The sequence below is a fragment of the Geotrypetes seraphini genome, chromosome 8 (assembly GCF_902459505.1).
Source record: "Geotrypetes seraphini chromosome 8, aGeoSer1.1, whole genome shotgun sequence".
Classification (NCBI taxonomy): Eukaryota; Metazoa; Chordata; class Amphibia; order Gymnophiona; family Dermophiidae; genus Geotrypetes; species Geotrypetes seraphini.
The window spans coordinates 41,969,213-41,989,652 of record NC_047091.1 but is presented as its reverse complement, the minus strand read 5'-3'; the positions used below and the strand labels follow the sequence as shown (position 1 = coordinate 41,989,652).

The window sequence follows — 20,440 nt, the reverse complement described above, 5'->3', positions numbered from 1 at the left end:
GAAGGAGGGAGAATGAAGACCAAGGAAGGAGAGGAGAAGAGAGATGCCAAGACAATGGGAGGGAAGGAAAAGAGATACCAGACCATGGAGGGGGAGGGAAGGGAAAGAGACAGATGCCAGACCAGGGGCAAGGAAGGAGAGAAAATGTCAGATAATAGAGGGGGAGAGATAGAAGAGAAGAAAGATACCAGGGCATGGGGGAGGGAAGGAAAATTAAGGAGACAGATGCCAGACCAGAGGGAAAAGGAGAGGAGATCCAAGAGCATGGAGGGGGAGGGAGAGATAGGAGAGAGATGCCAGGCCATGGGATTGAGTGGGAAGGAAGGAAAGTAGAAGAGAGAGATGCCAGAGTATAGGGGAAGGTGTGGAGACAGAAAAATGGAGAGGGGGGGTGAAGCTGAAACGAATCATGTACAAAGGAGAGAATAGGCACAGGATAGACAGTTTATTGAAGGTCATAGAAAGGGAAGGTGCCATAAGGAAGAAAGATGGCGAGCAGTGGATGGAAGGGGTAGAGAGAGAGGGGAGACAGACACCGAATGGAAGTATGGGGGAAAAGGGAGGACAGACATTGAATGGAAGGAGGTGAGATAGGGGAGCAGACGCTGGAAGGGAGAGGAGAAAGGAAGAGGTACACATGATGGATTGGGGGACGAGGATAGAGTTAGATACTGGAAGGGATGAGGGAAAGAGGTGGCAAGCTATAGGTAGACATAATGAAAGAGGGAAATTGAGCACTGAATAGTAAGCGAGAATTTAGACAGAGGCAGAAAATACATTGAGAAGGAAAACCAGGAAAGAACAGGAGAAAGGGAGTGGAGAGAGAGATTCCAAAGCAGGGGGGAAGGGGAGGAGACAGATACCAGACCTGGTAGGAGGAAAGGAAGAAGGAGACAGATACCAGATCTGAGGGGAGAAAAGGAGGTGAAAGAGAGATTCTAAAATCTGCTGAGAGGGAGGGAAGAAGACTGGTGTCACGCCCTGGGGGGGCGGAGAGAAGTAGATGGATGCTACACCAATGAGGGGGAGGGAGAGATGGAAAGGAGAAGCAGACAATTTCTGGAAAAGGCATTGAAAGAGAGCAGATGCCATATGGAAGAGGCAGAGAGAGGGCAGACAGTGGATGGAAGGAAGAGAACGATGAGAAGATGAGGAAAGCAGAAACCAGATAACAAAGGTAGAAAAAAATTTCTATTTGTTTTATTTATTTTTGCATTAGGATAAAGTATTATTGTAGCTGTGTTGATAATCATTTATTAATAGAAAATGGAAATAAGGTGATATTGTTTATTAGACTAATTTTAATACATTTTACTAATTCAAAGACCATAACTCCTTTCCTCAGATCAGGACAGGGATACTGTAATATCAGTACAGTATAGTTTATTGACCTGAAGAAAGAGGTTTTAATCTCTGAAAGCTAAGTGAGAAATGTTTTAGTCCAATAAAATGACGGGCATTAAATTTTCTTTCCGCCATGCCCCATACCTCCTACCCAAATGCAAAATATAAATTGGTGGGCTTCCCAGCTGAAAAATCTCTTCCTCTAAGAAGGAAGGGGGGAATTTGTTCAGAGATGTTTGGAGGTTGCATAGAAGAAAAACTGTGCACTGGTATGGTAATCTTTGTTGTTTGTTTTTGAATTAAAAAAAAAAAAAAAAAAGAAGTAAATAAAATGGGTAAATAAATGGGGGTGGTGCAAGGGGCCCAGTGAACGTGTGTGCCTAGGGGCCCTTGACAAATTAATCCTGCCCTGCCCACTGCAACTATCAGGGCAGGAGAGATGCCTCATCTCCCTTCTGCAATAGCGATACCACCAAGTGCCGCCAAACGCGGCACTTGGGATCGCTAAAGCGGCAGGAGAGATGATCCATCTCTCTTGAGTGATCCACCCCTCCCCCTGATCCGATCAGGCCAGGAGAGAGCCCAAGCCCTCCTGGCCCCACCGACAACGATCGGGGCAAGAGGGAGCCCAAGCCCTCTTGCCCTAGCAAGCCATGACCTGCCCCTGCCGACATTGGGCTAGGAGGGAGCCCAAGCTGTCCTGGCCCCGCTGATTACGATCGGGCCAGGAGGGAGCCCAAGCCCTCCTGGCCACACGACCCCCCTGCCGACCTCAGGCCAGGAGGGAGCCCAAGACCTCCTAGCCATGCGACCCCCCCCCCCCCTACAAGATCGGGCAGAAGGGAGCCCAACCCTTCCAGCCCAGGCGACCACCCTATCCCCCACCCCCACTAAGATTCGGGCAGGAGGGATTCCAGGCCCTCCTGCCCCGATGCAACCCCCCCACGACTGCCACACCCGAACCCCTGATCGGCCCGTCGAAAACCTCCCCCACCCGCCAACCCCCCCAGACCCCCCTCCCCCGTACCTGAAAATTGTTGGCCGGACAGACTGGTGCCAAGCCCGTCCGTCCAGCAGGCCAGCCATCCCTTGAATAGCTGGCCTTAGGCCTGATTGGCCCAGGCAGCTCAAACCCCACCCACAGGTGGGGCCTGAGGCGCCTGGGCCAACCGGAATAGGCCCAGTAGCCTTAGGCCCCTTCTGTGGGCGGGGCCTTGGGCATATTTGAGGGCAGAGAATAGGCATGCCCTGCACTAATCAGTTAATGCATGGACATTGGGTCACGCTGATTGATTAGCACAGGAGCTCTTGCTGCCTACAAAATAGGTGACAGAAAAGACTCCCACACTGCTCATGCGCTAATTTTGAAATTAGCATAAGGACATTAATGTTAGGTGCTCCAGCATCAATCTCGATCAATCTCTCTCGCTCTCTCTCTCTCTCTCTCTCTCTCTCTCCCCCTAAGAGTCTGGATTGCAGTTTTAAAGGATTCTTAGGTGGTCCAGATTTCCGTGGCATACAGATTTTTGGACTTGTACTGTATGTTGTTTAAGTTCTAGTATTCTGTGCATTTAAGCATGTAAATATCAGCCCCATCCATGCCCTTCCCTGTGAAAACCCTGCTTACATTTACGCACTAAGACATTTGCGTGCTAAGGTTATAAAATCATGCTAATTTATGTGCATACTTATGCATGTGGATGGTAGCATTCTATAAACTTAAGCATGCAAATGACACTTAAACCCCATTATTATCAATATGCGCCAACAATACATATTCTCTGTTACGGCTCAGCAATTGTGGAATTCCCTCCCTATCTATATAAGGGAGGAATGCATGCTAGATCAATTTAAGAGTAAGTTGAAATTATTTCTTTTTAAAGATGCCTTTAACTGTTAGCTGTCTTGGCTTGAATCGTTCCTCAGGATCTACCCTGCAACCTTTTCTCTTTTCAGCATCACCTTCCCTTTTATCCTGCTTTTTGTCTTATTTTCTTTAAAATATTGTATTTATTTCCCTCCTCTTTCATGATGCATAAGTTTTGTCTGTTAGATATTTGTTGTATGTTTTGTCCCCCTGAAAGTTATATGGATTTTAGTTATGTACATTACTTTGAAGTCTGATTAAGTGATCAATCAAATTTTAAATAAACTTGGATAAAGTTATGCCGATAATCAAACCTACTTTTTGGACGTATCCATGGACATTTTAGGCCTCTGAATGCCACTGTGTGCCAAGAACTAAAGGGATGTATCTGGAGGAGTGGTTAGGGCGGGATGTGGGCTGACCTAGACTTAGTCGTCCTGCAGGGATAAGCAAAGGTTTTACAAGACTTCCTGGATGGAACTTATATGTTGTGACTTAGATGACTTAAAAACAGGTATAAGTACCCAAAAGATTTCCAAAGTGACCAGATAATCACTGCAGAGACAAAGTAAAGACCACCAGTGTTCACTGACCCCCTCTAACCACCACATAGATTAGAATAAAAACATACATACCTGTCTCCAGAACATCAGCACCTAGTATAGGAAAGCCTAGTAGAGCTGCAAATGGGTCTGTTAAATAGTCAGAGGAGTGGGCTAGTGAATCATAGAGAGGAGGACCCAGGCCCATAAGCCACTCTAACCACTACATTTATGGTGGAACATGTCTGCCCCCAAAACTGTACTGTACTGCCATATAAGTGCCACCTTCAGCCATAAGGGCTATTGGGGTTGTAGACAGGTGGGTTTTGGGGGTGTTCTGGGAGGGCTCAGCATAACCTATAAGGGAATTCTGGTGAGATGTATATGTGGCACCCTTTTTGTGAAGTTCACAGCAATGCCCTGTAAGGTGCCCCTCTGCTCTGTTGCCAAGTCTGGGTGGTCAGTCCATCACAATGCTGGCCCCTCCCACATATAAATGGACTTGGACAAAATTTTGGTCGATGTGATATAAAGATAGATGTACTGACAGTCTGGACAAATAATAGTGTGGATGTCCAGATAGATGATTTTCGAGAAAAAAAAATAAATTGTAGATGTATTTTTCAAGAATGGGCATTTTCCCACTTTATACGTCCCAATTGGACTTAGACATATGTTTTGATTATGCCCCTCTGTTTATAGCTAGGTGTCATATACTTGTTTTTTGTGAACAATAAGGAATGTTCAGGAGTGTAAAGCTGGCCAGTTCTTTGCACAAAGCATCAGGCATTCATCTATATCAGGGCTCCTGGGGATCCTCAATCAGATTTGGTTTCAGGGTGATCTAAATTTACAAATCATTTAGGTACCCATCTACTGAATGAGTATAACCTGCTTTGAACCACTACAGTACCAAAAAAAAGTATGAACAAATTCTAATAATAATAATGTGAAAGTAGAGCTAAAAATATTTGTGGTGTATGTCTTGTAAGTCATATTGTAAGTCAGACATTATTTATGGTGAGCCTGATCTATATGACCCACAGAGAAACTGCACAAATAATTGGTGATATTTCTGCCATTTGGATTATCTAAGGGCTGACTGTTCTGAATTTTGCATGTTGGATGCCCACAGGTTTTGGTTCTGTTGTTTTTCATGTCTTTAATGCTGATCATTTCCTGATTTTTCTGCAGTGAATCAGATGGGAATCACAGCACAGAAGATGAGTCTAGCCGGGGCCCAGAAGACACAGAGATGGGGACCTCCAGCGGGCAGGATGGAGAATCTGTGTCCAATAGCGTCTTCCTGTCTGCCAACACTACCTGTTCCAGTGCCTCTTCTGTGCTCCTAAATGGTAGCTTTGTCACCACTAGCCCTCAGCCCATTTTGCTAAATGGAGGATCTGTCATCCAGACTTCCAATGGAGTGATTATTAATGGGCTGACTCTGGGGGATGGTCAAGCTATTACCCTGAGTCCTGTTAATGCCACATCACCCATCCTGCTTAACGGTTCCACTCTATTAGGTAACAAGTCTCCCCTGCATCCAGTTGAGCTGGAATCCAAGCCCTCACAGAATGCCTTATCAACAGTCATATTGAGCTCCAGTGGGTCAGCAAATTTTCAGAATGTACAGAGTGGGGTTGATATTAAGGTGGAAGATAGTAGAGAGGCCTCACCCATCTCAGCCCTGCCATCTCTAGTATTTGGCCAGAATGGTTCAGCGGCGCTTCAGAACCCCCAGCTCAGTGGAACGAATACACAGGAGATGAAGGCTGATAGGCAGCAGGCTATTGCCTCCCAGGGGATTTCTGTTCCTGGGGCAGTACAGAATCCCCATGTTCTATCCATATCCCAGCTGCCCCAATCGCAACAAGCAGTGTCTGATCCAAAAGTAACTCAGGTTACTCAGATAGTTTCCATTCCTCAAGTAGTCCCATCAGGTGAAGTAGCTGCCATGTCTCAAGTTCTCCAAGCACAACCAGTAGTTTCTGGGTCTCAGGTTGTCCCCATGTCACATATTGTGCCTTCTTCCCAGCCTAGCCAGGTGACCAATGCCATTCCATCTTCTCAAGTTTCTATAGTTCCTCGGGTATCTCCACCAGCCCAGAGAGTTGTGACTCCTCATTCCTTCCAAAGTTCTTCAGTTGTATCACTGCCCACGGCAAACCATCTTGCAGTGCCCTCCATGCAGAATACGCAAACCAGCTCTGTAGCAACAGTGGTCCAAGCCCCCACTGGACTTGCAACTGCTCCTATCTCACAGGTTTCACCACCATCCCAAATGATCCCCCTCTCCCAACCAGCACAAGGGGCTCAAGTAATTTCCCCAGCTCAGATGGTCCCACTATCTCCAGTCTACTCTGTCTCCCAAGCAGCCACTACATCACACCAGTTACTTTCAATACCTCAGGTGCCTCAAGGGTCTCAGATAGTGTCACTTCCTCAAGTGGTGCCCACATCCCAAGTGGTAACTCTGCAGCAAGGAATTGGACCTATTCAGATTGTAGCCAACACGACCCCCATAAAGGTTAACCAAGTTGGAGCATCACAGGTGGCCAGCGGAGGAATCAGCCAGGGCAATGTCCATTTTATCAACACCAACATGGGGATGGCTGCTTTGCAGCTACAAGGTCAAACTCCAGGTAGGTTGGTTTTTCATTTTTAATTCTCTTTCTCCCAGCGAACAAATCCTTTTTTTATTGGGGGGGGGGGGGGGGGTAAGCAGTAGTCTTTCATGTTTGAGCAGTCTGTTCTACACTGTTGTTATCTGCTGTCATTTATATTATATAAGGGTTCCTAGGAGGAGATCTTGAATAGTAAAAGGGTAATAATTCACTCATTTTTTTGAGCTGTGATTGGGTGATAATAATTAAACTTCATACAGTTCGGTTCAGGTGCCAGAAATGTGCTATCTGGCTATTTATATTATAGGAGGAGATAGAATCCATGCAGCAGAGGTTATGTTTGGTGGGGGCAAACAAAGCAAGTTAAAACTCTTAAGGGAATTTTCATATTATATCAGCAGTGGATGAGTGTTTAGGATTCTGAATTGTAAATCAGAACATTTCCTGATACTTCTGAGCTTAATTCATGATCCCCCCCCTACACTCTTAATTCATGATCCCCCCCCCCTAAACTCTTCTTCTTTACTTTTTCTTTTCATTTTATTTAAATCATAGGACACCTCAGATTATCCTGTTGTAACTTGTTAATAGCATTGTCTCTTCTGGACGCTGATGTCCAACATTTGTAGTCAAGTCAGCTCAATGACAACTACTGAATGACTTGGGACCTGAGTTTCATCCCTTTTCTGTCCTCTAGGTCAGCCAAGGCAAGGAGTGTTGTTGAGACAGCATTCATAGCCCCTGAAGGGAAGTTACCTTTGCTGTCATGCAGTATCATTGCAGTTAGTTCTGGAAGGAGCTGTGGTTTATGGCCCCTGGCTGAGGATACTGTGTCTTGGGACCTCTTCTTTTTTCCATGCTATTAGAGAAGGACATGGGGACTAATTTTTCCCCATCCCCTTGGGAACTCATTTTCCCATTCCAGTGAGTTCTTTTCCTGTACCTGCTTCATTCCTGCAAGCTCTGTCCTCATTTGCACAAGCCTCAACCACTTTAAAATCATAAGTGTTCGATGCTTGTGTGGTTAAGGCAGAACTTATAGGAATGGGACAGAGACAGCGACAAAACTTGCGGGGATGGGATAGGGAGATTGAGTTCTTGCGGGGATGGGGAAAATTTGTCCATGTTCTCTTAATACTCATTCCCTCGATACACTGATCTCTTCCCGTGGTTTTCAGTATCGCCTCTAAGCTGACAAAATCCAAATCTACCTTTCTATGCCAGACATTTCTACAGGAATCCAGGCCTAACTCTCAGCCTGCTTGTCCAACATCGCTACCTGAATGTCTTGATGCCATTTAAAACTGAATGCACTTGCTTGTCTTCTTTGAAGGTGTGAATAAACGTGAGCCGGTTGATGATGTGTATAGATTTCCAGAAAGCTTTTGACAAAGTTCCTCATGAAAGGCTCCTGACAAAATTAAGAGTCATGGGATAGGAAGCGATGTTGAATTGTGGATTAAGAATCGGTTATCAGACAGAAAACAAAGGCCATTTTTCTTAATGGAGGATGGTAAATAGTGATGTGCCGCAGGGATCTGTAATGGGATTGGTGCTATTTAACTTATTTATAAATGATCTGGAAATTGGAATGACGAGTGAGGTGATTAAATTTGCAGATGAAACTAAACTGTTTAAAGTTGTTAAAACGCCTGCAGATTGTGAAAACTGCAGGAAGTCCTTAGGAAATTGGAAGATTGGGAGTCCAAATGGCAGAAGAAATTTAATGTGGACAAATGCAAAAGTGATGCACAATGGGAATAATAATCCAAATCATAGTTACCGGAATCTAAAGTCCACCTTGTGGATCAGCACTCAAGAAAAAGATCTGAATGTCATCGTGGACAGTACGCTGAAACCTGCCCAATGTGCAGTGGCAGCCAAGAAAGCAAACAAGATGCTAGGAATTATTAGATGGTATACAAGACTAAGAAAGTTATAATTCCTCTGTATTGCTCAATGGTGCAACCTCACATAGTAACATAGTAACATAGTAGATGACGGCAGATAAAGACCCGAATGGTCCATCCAGTCTGCCCAACCTGATTCAATTTAAAAAATTTTTTTTTTTTTAATTTTTTTTTTTTTCTTCTTAGCTATTTCTGGGCGAGAATCCAAAGCTTTACCCGGTACTGTGCTTGGGTTCCAACTGCCGAAATCTCTGTTAAGACTTACTCCAGCCCATCTACACCCTCCCAGCCATTGAAGCCCTCCCCTGCCCATCCTCCTCCAAACGGCCATACACAGACACAGACCGTACAAGTCTGCCCAGTAACTGGCCTAGTTCAATCTTTAATATTATTTTCTGATTCTAAATCTTCTCAGTTCATCCCACGCTTCTTTGAACTCAGTCACAGTTTTACTCTCCACCACCTCTCCCGGGAGCGCATTCCAGGCATCCACCACCCTCTCCGTAAAGTAGAATTTCCTAACATTGCCCCTGAATCTACCACCCCTCAACCTCAAATTATGTCCTCTGGTTTTACCATTTTCCTTTCTCTGGAAAAGATTTTGTTCTACGTTAATACCCTTTAAGTATTTGAACGTCTGAATCATATCTCCCCTGTCTCTCCTTTCCTCTAGGGTATACATATTCAGGGCTTCCAGTCTCTCCTCATATGTCTTCTGGTGCAAGCCTCCTATCATTTTCGTCGCCCTCCTCTGGACCGCCTCAAGTCTTCTTACGTCTTTCGCCAGATACGGTCTCCAAAACTGAACACAATACTCCAAGTGGGGCCTCACCAATGACCTGTACAGGGGCATCAACACCTTCTTTCTTCTACTGACTACGCCTCTCTTTATACAGCCCAGAATCCTTCTGGCAGCAGCCACTGCCTTGTCACACTGTTTTTTCGCCTTTAGATCTTCGGACACTATCACCCCGAGGTCCCTCTCCCCATCCGTGCATATCAGCTTCTCTCCTCCCAGCATATACGGTTCCTTCCTATTATTAATCCCCAAATGCATTACTCTGCATTTCTTTGCATTGAATTTTAGTTGCCAGGCATTAGACCATTCCTCTAACTTTTGCAGATCCTTTTTCATATTTTCCACTCCCTCTTCGGTGTCTACTCTGTTACAAATCTTGGTATCATCTGCAAAAAGGCACACTTTTCCTTCTAACCCTTCAGCAATGTCACTTACATACATATTGAACAGGATTGGCCCCAGCACCGAACCCTGAGGGACTCCACTAGTCACCTTTCCTTCCTTCGAGCGACTTCCATTAACCACCACCCTCTGGCGTCTGTCCGACAGCCAGTTTCTGACCCAGTTCACCACTTTGGGTCCTAACTTTAGCCCTTCAAGTTTGTTCAACAGCCTCCTATGAGGAACTGTATCAAAGGCTTTGCTGAAATCCAAATAAATTACATCTAGCATATGTCCTCGATCCAGCTCTCTGGTCACCCAATCAAAAAATTCAATCAGGTTCGTTTGGCACGATTTACCTTTTGTAAAGCCATGTTGCCTCGGATCCTGTAACCCATTAGATTCAAGGAAATACACTATCCTTTCTTTCAGCAACACTTCCATTATTTTTCCAACAACTGAAGTGAGGCTCACCGGCCTGTAGTTTCCTGCTTCATCCCTGTGACCACTTTTATGAATAGGGACCACATCCGCTCTCCTCCAATCCCCAGGAATCACTCCCGTCTCCAGAGATTTGTTGAACAAGTCTTTAATAGGACTTGCCAGAACCTCTCTGAGTTCCCTTAGTATCCTGGGATGGATCCCGTCTGGTCCCATCGCTTTGTCCACCTTCAGTTTTTCAAGTTGCTCATAAACACCCTCCTCCGTGAACGGCGCAGAATCTACTCCATTTTCTCGTGTAACTTTGCCGGACAATCTCGGTCCTTCTCCAGGATTTTCTTCTGTGAACACAGAACAGAAGTATTTGTTTAGCACATTTGCTTTCTCCTCATCACTCTCCACATATTTGTTCCCAGCATCTTTTAGCCTAGCAATTCCATTTTTTATCTTCCTCCTTTCACTAATATATCTGAAAAAAATTTTATCTCCCTTTTTTACATTTTTAGCCATTTGTTCTTCCGCCTGTGCCTTCGCCAAACGTATCTCTCTCTTGGCTTCTTTCAGTTTCACCCTGTAGTCCTTTCTGCTCTCCTCTTCTTGGGTTTTTTTATATTTCATGAACGCCAACTCTTTCGCCTTTATTTTCTCAGCCACTAGGTTGGAGAACCATATCGGCTTCCTTTTTCTTTTGTTTTTATTGATTTTCTTCACATAAAGGTTCGTAGCCATTTTTATCGCTCCTTTCAGCTTAGACCACTGTCTTTCCACTTCTCTTATGTCCTCCCATCCTAACAGCTCTTTCTTCAGGTACTTTCCCATTGCATTAAAGTCCGTACGTTTGAAATCTAGGACTTTAAGTATCGTGCGGCCGCTCTCCACTTTAGCCGTTATATCAAACCAAACCGTTTGATGATCGCTACTACCCAGGTGAGCACCCACTCGAACATTAGAGATACTCTCTCCATTTGTGAGGACCAGATCCAATATCGCTTTTTCCCTTGTGGGTTCCGTCACCATTTGTCTGAGCAGAGCCTCTTGAAAGGCATCCACAATCTCCCTACTTCTTTCCGATTCCGCAGACGGAACATTCCAGTCCGCATCCGGCAGGTTGAAATCTCCCAACAGCAGAACCTCCTCTTTCCTTCCAAACTTTTGGATATCCACAATCAGATCCTTATCAATTTGCTGCGATTGAGTCGGAGGTCTGTAGACTACACCCACGTAGATAGAAGTTCCATCTTCTCTTTTCAGAGCAATCCATATCGCTTCTTCCTCTCCCCAGGTCCCTTGCATTTCGGTCGCTTGGATATTGATCTTTACATAGAGAGCTACTCCTCCACCTTTATGACCATCTCTGTCCTTCCTAAAAAGATTATATCCCGGTATGTTTGCATCCCATCCATGTGATTCACCTTGAGTGTTTTGTCCATTTCTGGTCTCCTTATCTCAAAAAAGATATAGCGACACTAGAAAAGGTTCAAAGAAGAGTGACCAAGAAGATAAAGGGGATGGAACTCCTCTCGTATGAGGAAAGACTAAAGAGGTTAGGGCTCTTCAGCTTGGAAAAGAGATGACTGAGGGGGAGTTATGACTGTAGTCTACAAAATCTTGAGTGGTGTAGAATGAGTACAAGTGGATTGATTTTTTACTGCATCAAGATTTTCAAAGATTAAGGGACACTCGAAGTTACAGAGTAATACTTTTAAAACCAATAGGAGGAAATAATTTTTTACTCGGTGAATAGTTAAGATCTGGAATGTGTTGCCAGAGGATGTGGTGAGAGGGTACTTCTTTGGGTTTTGGCCAGGTATTAGTGACCTGGATTGGCCACCGTGAGAATGGGCTACTGGACTTGATGGACTATTGGTCTGACCCAGTAAGGCTATTCTTAAGTTCTTGGTTTTAAAAAAGGTTTGGACAAGTTCATAGAGGAAAAATCCATAGTCTGCTTTTGAGTCAGATATGGGGGAAGCCACTGCTTGTCCTGGATCAGTGGCATGAATGCTGCTAGTATTTGGTATTTTGCCAGGTACTTGTGACTTGGCTTGGCCTCAATGAAGATGGGATACTGGGCTAGATGGACCATTGTTCTGACCCAGTAAGGCTGTTCTTATGGTCAAGGTTGAGCTTCTTATCTTTCCACCTAAACCCACATATCCTCTTCCCCCCTTCTCTATTTCAGTGGATAATACTCATCATCCCTGTCTTTGTCAACTCACAGCCTCGGAGTCATCTTTGACTCCTTTCTCTCTTTTCTGCACAAATCCAACAGACCACTAAAGTCTGCCATTTCTTTCTCTACAATATCACCAAAATCTGACCTTTCTCTTCTGAGCACACTACCAAAACTCTTATCCACACTCTTATCACTTCTTGACTAGATTACTGCAACTTGCTTCTCATAGATCTTCCACTAAACCATCTTTCTTCCCTTCAGTCCATTCAAAATTCTGCTGCACGACTTATATTCCACCAGTGTTGCTATACTCATATTTCCCCTTTCCTCAAGTCACTTCATTGGGTCCCTATTAGAGAGCTGCACGGGAACGGGGACGACGGGAATCCCGCGGGACCCGCGGGGATCCCATGGGGACGCCCCTAGGGTCGCGGGGATCCCGTGGGGACGCCCCCTAGGGTCGCGGGGATCCCGTGGGGACGCCTCCGAGGGTCGCGGGGTTCCTGCGGGGCTGGATGTACTCAGTCGCGCGGCTCTTCTCCCTACCTTCTCTGCTTGCAGCACAGAGCCGAACGGAAGTCTTCCCAACGTCAGCGCTGACGTCGGAGGGGAGGGAGGGCTTAAACAAAGCTGGATGTACTCAGTCGCGCGGCTCTTCTCCCTACCTTCTCTGCTTGCAGCACAGAGCCGAACGGAAGTCTTCCCGACGTCAGCGCTGACGTCGGAGGGGAGGGAGGGCTTAAACAAAGCCCTCCCTCCCTCCGACGTCAGCGCTGACGTCGGGAAGACTTCCGTTTGGCTCTGTGCTGCAGGCAGTGCAGGTAAGGAGGAGAGTAGCCTCGCGGTTCGAGTGGCTACCAAGGGAGGGGGCGGTCCGCCCCGCCAGCCCCCGCCCCGGTTGCAGCACAGCCGGCCAGGTCCCCTTACTTTTGTGGCACTTCCCCGACCGACCGACAACAGCCCCGGTCCGACAATCCTCCCTGCCCTGTAGCCGCGAATCTAAATTATCTTCTTACAGCAGCTGTAATAAGGTAATTTAGATTCGCAGTTAAGGGCAGGGAGGTTTGTCGGACCGGGGCTGTTGTCAGTCGGTCGGGGAAGTGCCACAAAAGTAAGGGGACCTGGCCGGCTGTACTGCACCCGGGGCGGTAGAGAAGGAGTGGGGAGAAGGACGCTGAAAGGCCATGGGGAAGACGGGAGGAGGGGGGAAGGACTCTGAAAGCACTTGAAGACAGAGGAGGGAGAAGGACGCTGAAAGCACATGGAGAATACAAAGGGGTGGAGAAGGACGCTGAAAGGCCATGGGAAGGGCGGGGGGGGAAGGACTCTGAAAGCACTTGTGGAAGACAGAGGGGGGGGAAGGACTCTGAAAGCACTTGTGGAAGACAGAGGGGGGAGAAGGATGCTGAAAGCACATGGGGAAGACAAAGGGGTGGAGAAGGACGCTGAAAGGACATGGGGAAGACAAAGGGGTGGAGAAGGACGCTGAAAGGCCATGGGAAGGGCGGGGGGAGGGGGGGGAAAGGACTCTGAAAGCACTTGTGGAAGACAGAGGGGGGAGAAGGATGCTGAAAGCATATGGGGAAGACAAAGGGGTGGAGAAGGACGCTGAAAGGACATGGGGAAGACGGGGGGGGGTGGAGAAGGACGCTGAAAGGCCATGGGGAAGACAGAGAGGGAGAAGGACGCTGAAAGGACATAGGGAAGCAGAGGGGGGAGAAGGACGCTGAAAGCACATGTGGAAGACAGAGGGGGGAGAAGGACGCTGACAGGAAATGGGGAAGATGGGGGGGGAGAAGGACGCTGAAAGGAAATGGGGAAGAGAGAGTAGGGAGAAGACACTGGCAGGGAAGAAGACAGATGCCAGACTATGGGGGAGCGGAGAGAAGAAGATGGGTGCCAGACCAATTTGGAAGGGGGAAGAAAGGGAGAGGCACAGTAACAGAGCAAATGGAAGATGCAGAAGGAAGAGAGACAGTGGATGGAAGGAATTGAATGAGAACATGAGGAAAGCAGAAACCAGGCAACAAAGGTAGGAAAAGAATTATATTTCTTTTTTTTTATTTTGCTTCAGGATAAAGTAGTATATTAGTTGTGTTGATAAAAATTTATAAACATTAGAGGCTCTGGTAGAAACCCATTTGCAAAGTATGTATTCTTCCCAATTAATATTTTCAAATTAATAAAGTCTTTTTGCTTATTTGTAAATGGGTTTCTACCAGAGCCTTTAATTCAGTAGCATAATTAAATGAAATAACTATTTCTGAAGTTTATATGGACGGGCGGGGACGGAGGGGATTCCTCGCGGGGACGGGTGGGGACGGAGGGGATTCCTCGCGGGGACGGGTGGGGACGGAGGGATTCCTCACGGGGACGGGTGGGGACGGGTGGGATTCCTCACGGGGACGGGTGGGGACGGGTGGGACTTTGGCGGGGACGGGTGGGGACGGGTGGGATTTCTGTCCCCGCGCAACTCTCTAGTCCCTATCCATTTCTGCATACAGTTCAACCTTCTCTAAATTGAGTTACAAGTGCACTCACTCTGCAGCTCCTCAGTATCTTTCCTCTCTTATCTCTCTGTTTACTTCTCCCTGGAAACTATTTATCAGGTAAGACTCTCTTTATCTGTACCCTTCACCTCTATTGTCCACTCCAGATTCTTTCTCTTCTGTCTTGCTGCACCATATGTTTGGAACAGACTGCCTGAGTCAGTACATCAAGGTCCTTCTTTGGAAGTATTGAAATCTAGGCTAAAAGCCCAGTTTTTCAAGGCTGCTTTTAACACCTCAGTTTTTCAAGGCTGCTTTTAACACCTAACTCCCACTCATTTGTAAAGTACCCATGTCTGTTTTATTGTTCCCTCTGTGAGAAATTCCCTAACCCCTATTTGTCCTGTTCTTATGTTTTAATTAGATTGTAAGCTCTATCGAGTAGGGATTGTCTCTTACATGTTAATGTACAGCGCTGCATACATCTAGTAAGTAAAGGCTCATGATACTGTAGCCCAAGAGAGAATTGTTTCCAGTGAGCTACAAACCCAAGAAACAGCAGGAATCATTTAGGCTAAAAATAAGTAGGCTAGTTTTCAATAGGACTTATTTGTATAGCTTCTTCTATCCATTGTTTCTCAGTGACATCATAAATGCTGCTGAACATTTTCTGTGATTTCTACATTATGAGACTGATTCTACAAACAGTTGGCGATAGGCATCCTACTGCTGTCTCACAGCCAATCAGGTGGGGAAGGATGCCTACATTGTAGGCGTATGTTGCACACCTACAGAGATATGTAGATGCTTGTGGAGCCCTAAGGCATCGGTGTGGTCTCCAGTGGAAGTGGCCTTAGGTATCCGTTAGTGTCCCTAAATATCTCCATAAGCGTGAGACAGACGCCTTAAATGTAGGCCTGTAAAATGCTGGCCTACCTTTAAGGCGTTTGTTAGTAAAAGTAGATGCGATTCTCCACAGGATGCTGATGCGTGATTGACATGCGATCGGTGGCCACTTCTTAGGTGGCTGCTGAGATCGGCGTCCTTTAGAGAAAGGCCCTTTCTCTGACTGTATACAGTATAGTGCCAAAACAGAAAGAGGGCATTTCACCCAACTAAATGAATAGCAGTAATATTTAGCCCAATAGCTATGTGGTTTAAGTTGGGACAAAAAAATTGCTTTCTTTAACTTAAGCAGTTTGATTATATGTATGGGCACCACCAAATATCAGGACAGCAATGCTGAATATTTGTTCTTTAAACATAGTGTTTGGCTGGTGTTTTAAACAAATGCTCACAATGATATTAAAAACATTGACCCAAAAGTTGATAGCCAGACTTCCTGTGCCAGAGGTGGATATAAATCACTTATTTATGTGTGTTTTATTTCACAGTTGCTGCATGCTCACAAGAGTAAGAGGTACAGCACTGCAGGATGCTTAGAGGTGTTTTGTCTTACTTTTAATTCTCACTTCGTATCTCTCTTTCCAGGAAATCTGCTTCTGACAAACCCAGTAGTGGGCAATACAATCCTGACAGGTGTAACACTTCAGCAGGGGAAACTAATCTTCACAGCCACCTTTCCTGCCAGCATGCTTATGTCTGCAGTGCCATCCACAGCCACACACATCAAGCAGGAAGAGGTTGCCTTTCCTGATGGTGACATTGCACTACCAGTAGCCACTGTGAATACAGCAAGTGCTGCCAGCAAAGACCCATTTGGGCCTGGGGTTATAGTTACCACCTCTGTGCCAGCAGCACCCAGTGGAGCGGTAGTGGCTCCAATGCACATGAACCCTGCTGGAACCATGAACAGTACAGTGAACCAACCAGCTGTTGCCTTTGATGCAGATGGGGATGACAGCAATATGAACACCAGCACACTAGCTCAGACTGGCCTTTTCTCAAACTTCCCCATGGAGGGCCTGGTGCTCCCATCTATGCCAGTATCACAACAGCAAGTAGTCTGGCCAAGTTCCCTCAGCGGGCAGAGTGCTTGTGCAGGTATAGAGGTACAAGGGGTTGACGCTGAGGAACTCTTTGAGATAGAAAAAGGGACTGTGCGGACACTGGATGGGACAGGGGAGCAACATGGACTACTTCGACTTCCTGATGGCGAGGAGCTGCTGTTGGGCTGTTCAGAGGATGAGGACCCTCTTCAAGGGAGAAGCTTGGACTCCCATGAGATGACAAGAGAAGGGAAAGTGCTCACCCAGCTTCAGTCTGTCCCAGTGGAAGAATCCCTAGACTTGTAGAATAGCGAAAGGTTGCCTTGTCTTCTTTCGCCTTCAGAAGCTGTTGGACTTGGTGAATTAAGGCAGGCATGCTGTCTTCGTTATCTTGGCCTAACCAAAATATAGATCTGCCTCCTCTTCTACCCAGTTCAACCTTTCTGGCTGCACTGAGATTTTACAGTTTGGCTGGGATTACAAAAAGGCTTTGAAGAAGGACCCTACAGTAATGGGATCTTATGCTCTAATGCTTCATGACAGGTATGGGGCAGGTGGTTGATTGACAGATTTAGCTGTTTACAAAGCAATCACTGAGGGAGGGGGATAAGTGGAGGGATCTTATGAGAAAAAGTTACAGAGGTAGTAGTGGTAGTGTTCCCAAGTCTGAATGACCAGTATTAACTATGGTTTTGTAAGCAGTCTCTGGATAAGAAACATTTCTCAGAGATTCTGACATTTGGGATAAGATAGGGACAAAATGGTAAGATGATGAAGACATGGGCTGGCAGTTCAAAGAAGAAACATATTTGTCAAACATAAGACAGCAGGTTAACTTTCTGAATGGAAAAGTTTTTAATACTGCTCCTCCTTCACAGTGTTATCTTAAAAAGGCTTCTCAGGATCTAGGAACATATTACCTCCAATATAGTGAGAAAGTGACACATTATGAAGCATGCTATGAGACAAAATACAGCCAGTAAGATTCCTTATGATGTCATCTTGGATTATTGAATCCCACATATGACCAGTTCATGAGGAACATTATTGGACCTTGGTGAGAGCTGCACTTGAAAGTTAAGTCATCTATTCTTCTCCCGTACACAAGTCACACTTTCTTGGGGGGGGGAGGGTACATACTACTTGGCCATGTTTTCCCTTTAGAAGCTCAACTATTAATGTTTGAATTGGGGAAGAAAGCTTCCTTATTAGATGATATACCCATATAAAATTTTAATAAACCTGGTAATAAACTAGAGTCTAATCTCAGATAACAGTAAGTGTAGAAACTAAGAGAGAACCTTCTCAAGCCCTGTGAGCATCTTGCTCATGGGAATCAGGGGCTTCCATACAGTGCCTTAACCAAACATTTCCTGCTAGGAACACATAAGAGCAGAAATTCCTATCCCCCCCCCCCTTACTTTCTTGTGATAGATGCTGGATTTAAGCTTTTCTAGTTTATTCTCAGAGGCTGGTTGGGAATCAGCATGAATCCCATTGGTTGGTGCTAAGCAGAGGGCAGTGACAAGGATTGTTATCCCTAGAATGGGGAAGTTCATCCCTGGTGAATCTTTCATAGACGGAGCCACCCTTTGGAACGGCCAACCACATGCTTGCTAGGTTTGGCAACAATATTTTCCTTCCTCCGGAAAACATTTCCATTCAGATAAAAGGACTAGTCTGTTTTCCCATTTGCAAACATTAAGGGCTGGATTTTGTAAACAGCACCTAAATCGTCAGTCGCCTACATAAAATGCGCCGTCTGTGTGTCAATTATGCCATTTAAAGAATCGCAGCTAATGGCACCTATCACAAAACTTAGGCCCTGGTAATGTAGGCCAGGGTTTTACTGACGTACATTGCAGATGCATAAGTTCTTTTGAGAATCATGCCTAACGGTGCCTAAGGTCATCTCCACCTCTAACTACACCTAGGTGCCTTGTAGACGTGATTATGATGCCTTCTTTTTTTTAACAAATTTTTAATTGGTTTTTAACTGTGCTGATTAAAGTCGATTAAAACAATTAACTCCCCCCCTTACAAACCTGCAAAAATGGTTTTTAGCGCAGTCCGATGTGTTGAATGCTCCTATGAGTGTTGGGAGCAACGCAGAATATTCAGCGCATCGGCTTGCACTAAAAACCACTTCCACGTTTATGTAAAAGGGGGTGTAAGTTAGGTGGTGGTAGGGCGCCTACTGCCGCCTAACTTACGGCGCCGTTTACAGAATCAGGCCCTAAGTGAGCTTCATCTTCACCCCCTTTAGCTTACAATCCATGTAATGATTTTGTTTCCCATGTAAGAGATGAGGGAAAATCTTGCAGAGAAAAGCAGAGGGGGGCATTTTCCATCTTTAAACCACAGCATAAGTAAAGCTATTGCTAAGCCTATGTCAGAAAAGAAAAATAGAGAATTTCTTTTCAAAAATACAGCAGTGAATTAGTTTACTTTTTTTTTTTTTTTTTAAATACAAGCACAATAGAACTGTGCTATTAAAACACTAAGTTGCCTTCTGTCTTCTCCCCTTTTGTAGTAAAATGTCGCTACAAAAGCTGAAAGGACAGCCACAAAATAACCTTTTCTCTGTGATCTTAGAATCTGAGGGCTGGATTCTCTAAAGCAGTGTTTCTCAAACTTTCTCGAGCCGGGGCACACTAAAGGTAGTGGCCACGGCTTGAGGCACTCAGAAGTGCGCGGACATCACGCATATGCATGACATCACGTTGACATCCGCGCATGTGCAGAAGCCCTCCAGATGGGCCCTGAGACGCCAGTAGGGGGTGCCAGCAGGGAAGAGGGCCGAAGAGGAGAGTCACTGGTGTCAGCTAATTTCCTACAGCAGTGTTTCTCAACTACTTCAAGCTAAGTAACCCCTAAGTCTAACAACTATCAACTGAGTACCCCAACCACAGACCTCCTTAGATCTAATGTGTGTATATGAAAAATGAATGGAAAAAGTTGCATTACAATTAGTAAAGGGGATGGGATCTGGGGCAGAGCTTAACATAGAAACATAGAAATAGACGGCAGATAAGGGCCCACGGCCCATCTAGTCTGCCCACCTTAATGTCCCTCCCCTACCTTTGCCCTGTGAATAGATCCCATGTGCCGATCCCATTTGGCCTTAAAATCAGGCACGCTGCTGGCCTCAATCACCTGTAGTGGAAGACTATTCCAGCGATCAACCACTCTTTCAGTGAAAAAGAATTTCCTGGTGTCACCTCGTAGTTTCCCGCCCCTGATTTTCAACGGATGCCCTCTTGTTGTCGTGGGACCCTTGAAAAAGAAGATATCTTCCTCCGCCTCGATGCGGCCCGTAAGATACTTGAACGTCTCGATCATGTCCCCCCTCTCTCTGCGCTCCTCGAGCGAGTATAGCTGTAATTTGTCAAGCCGTTTTTCGTATGGTAGATCCTTGAGTCCCGAGACCATCCGGGTGGCCATTCTTTGCACCGACTCCAGTCTCAGCACATCCTTGCGATAATGCGGCCTCCAGAATTGCACACAGTATTCCAGGTGGGGCCTCACCATGGATCTATACAATGGCATAATGACTTCCTTACGACTGACGAAACCCCTTTGTATGCAGCCCATGATTTGTCTTGCCTTGGACGAAGCCTGCTCCACTTGATTGGCAGACTTCATGTCCTCACTGACGATTACCCCCAAGTCTCGTTCTGCTACCGTTTTTGCTAGGATCTCGCCATTAAGGGTATAAGACTTGCATGGATTCTGGCTGCCCAGGTGCATAACTTTGCATTTTTTGGCATTGAAGTTGAGTTGCCATGTCCTAGACCATCGCTCCAGTAGGAGTAGGTCGTGCATCATGTTGTCGGGCACTGAATCTTCGTCTGTTGTGCATTTGCCCACTACATTACTCAGTTTGGCATCATCGGCGAATAATGTTATTTTACC

At 45.8% G+C, this 20,440-nt stretch overlaps 1 protein-coding gene across 1 annotated transcript in view; it reads left to right on the top strand.

Annotated features, from left to right (window-relative positions):
• Nucleotides 1-18,949, top strand: part of SIX5 (SIX homeobox 5) — a 34,523-nt gene extending 15,574 nt beyond the window's left edge. The window contains exons 2-3 of the mRNA XM_033956134.1: nucleotides 4,948-6,398; nucleotides 16,068-18,949. Of these exons, the coding sequence (XP_033812025.1) occupies nucleotides 4,948-6,398; nucleotides 16,068-16,831 (2,215 nt within the window). The 3' untranslated portion in view covers nucleotides 16,832-18,949. The remainder of the gene's footprint in view (nucleotides 1-4,947; nucleotides 6,399-16,067) is intronic.
• The last annotated feature ends 1,491 nt before the right edge of the window (nucleotides 18,950-20,440 follow it).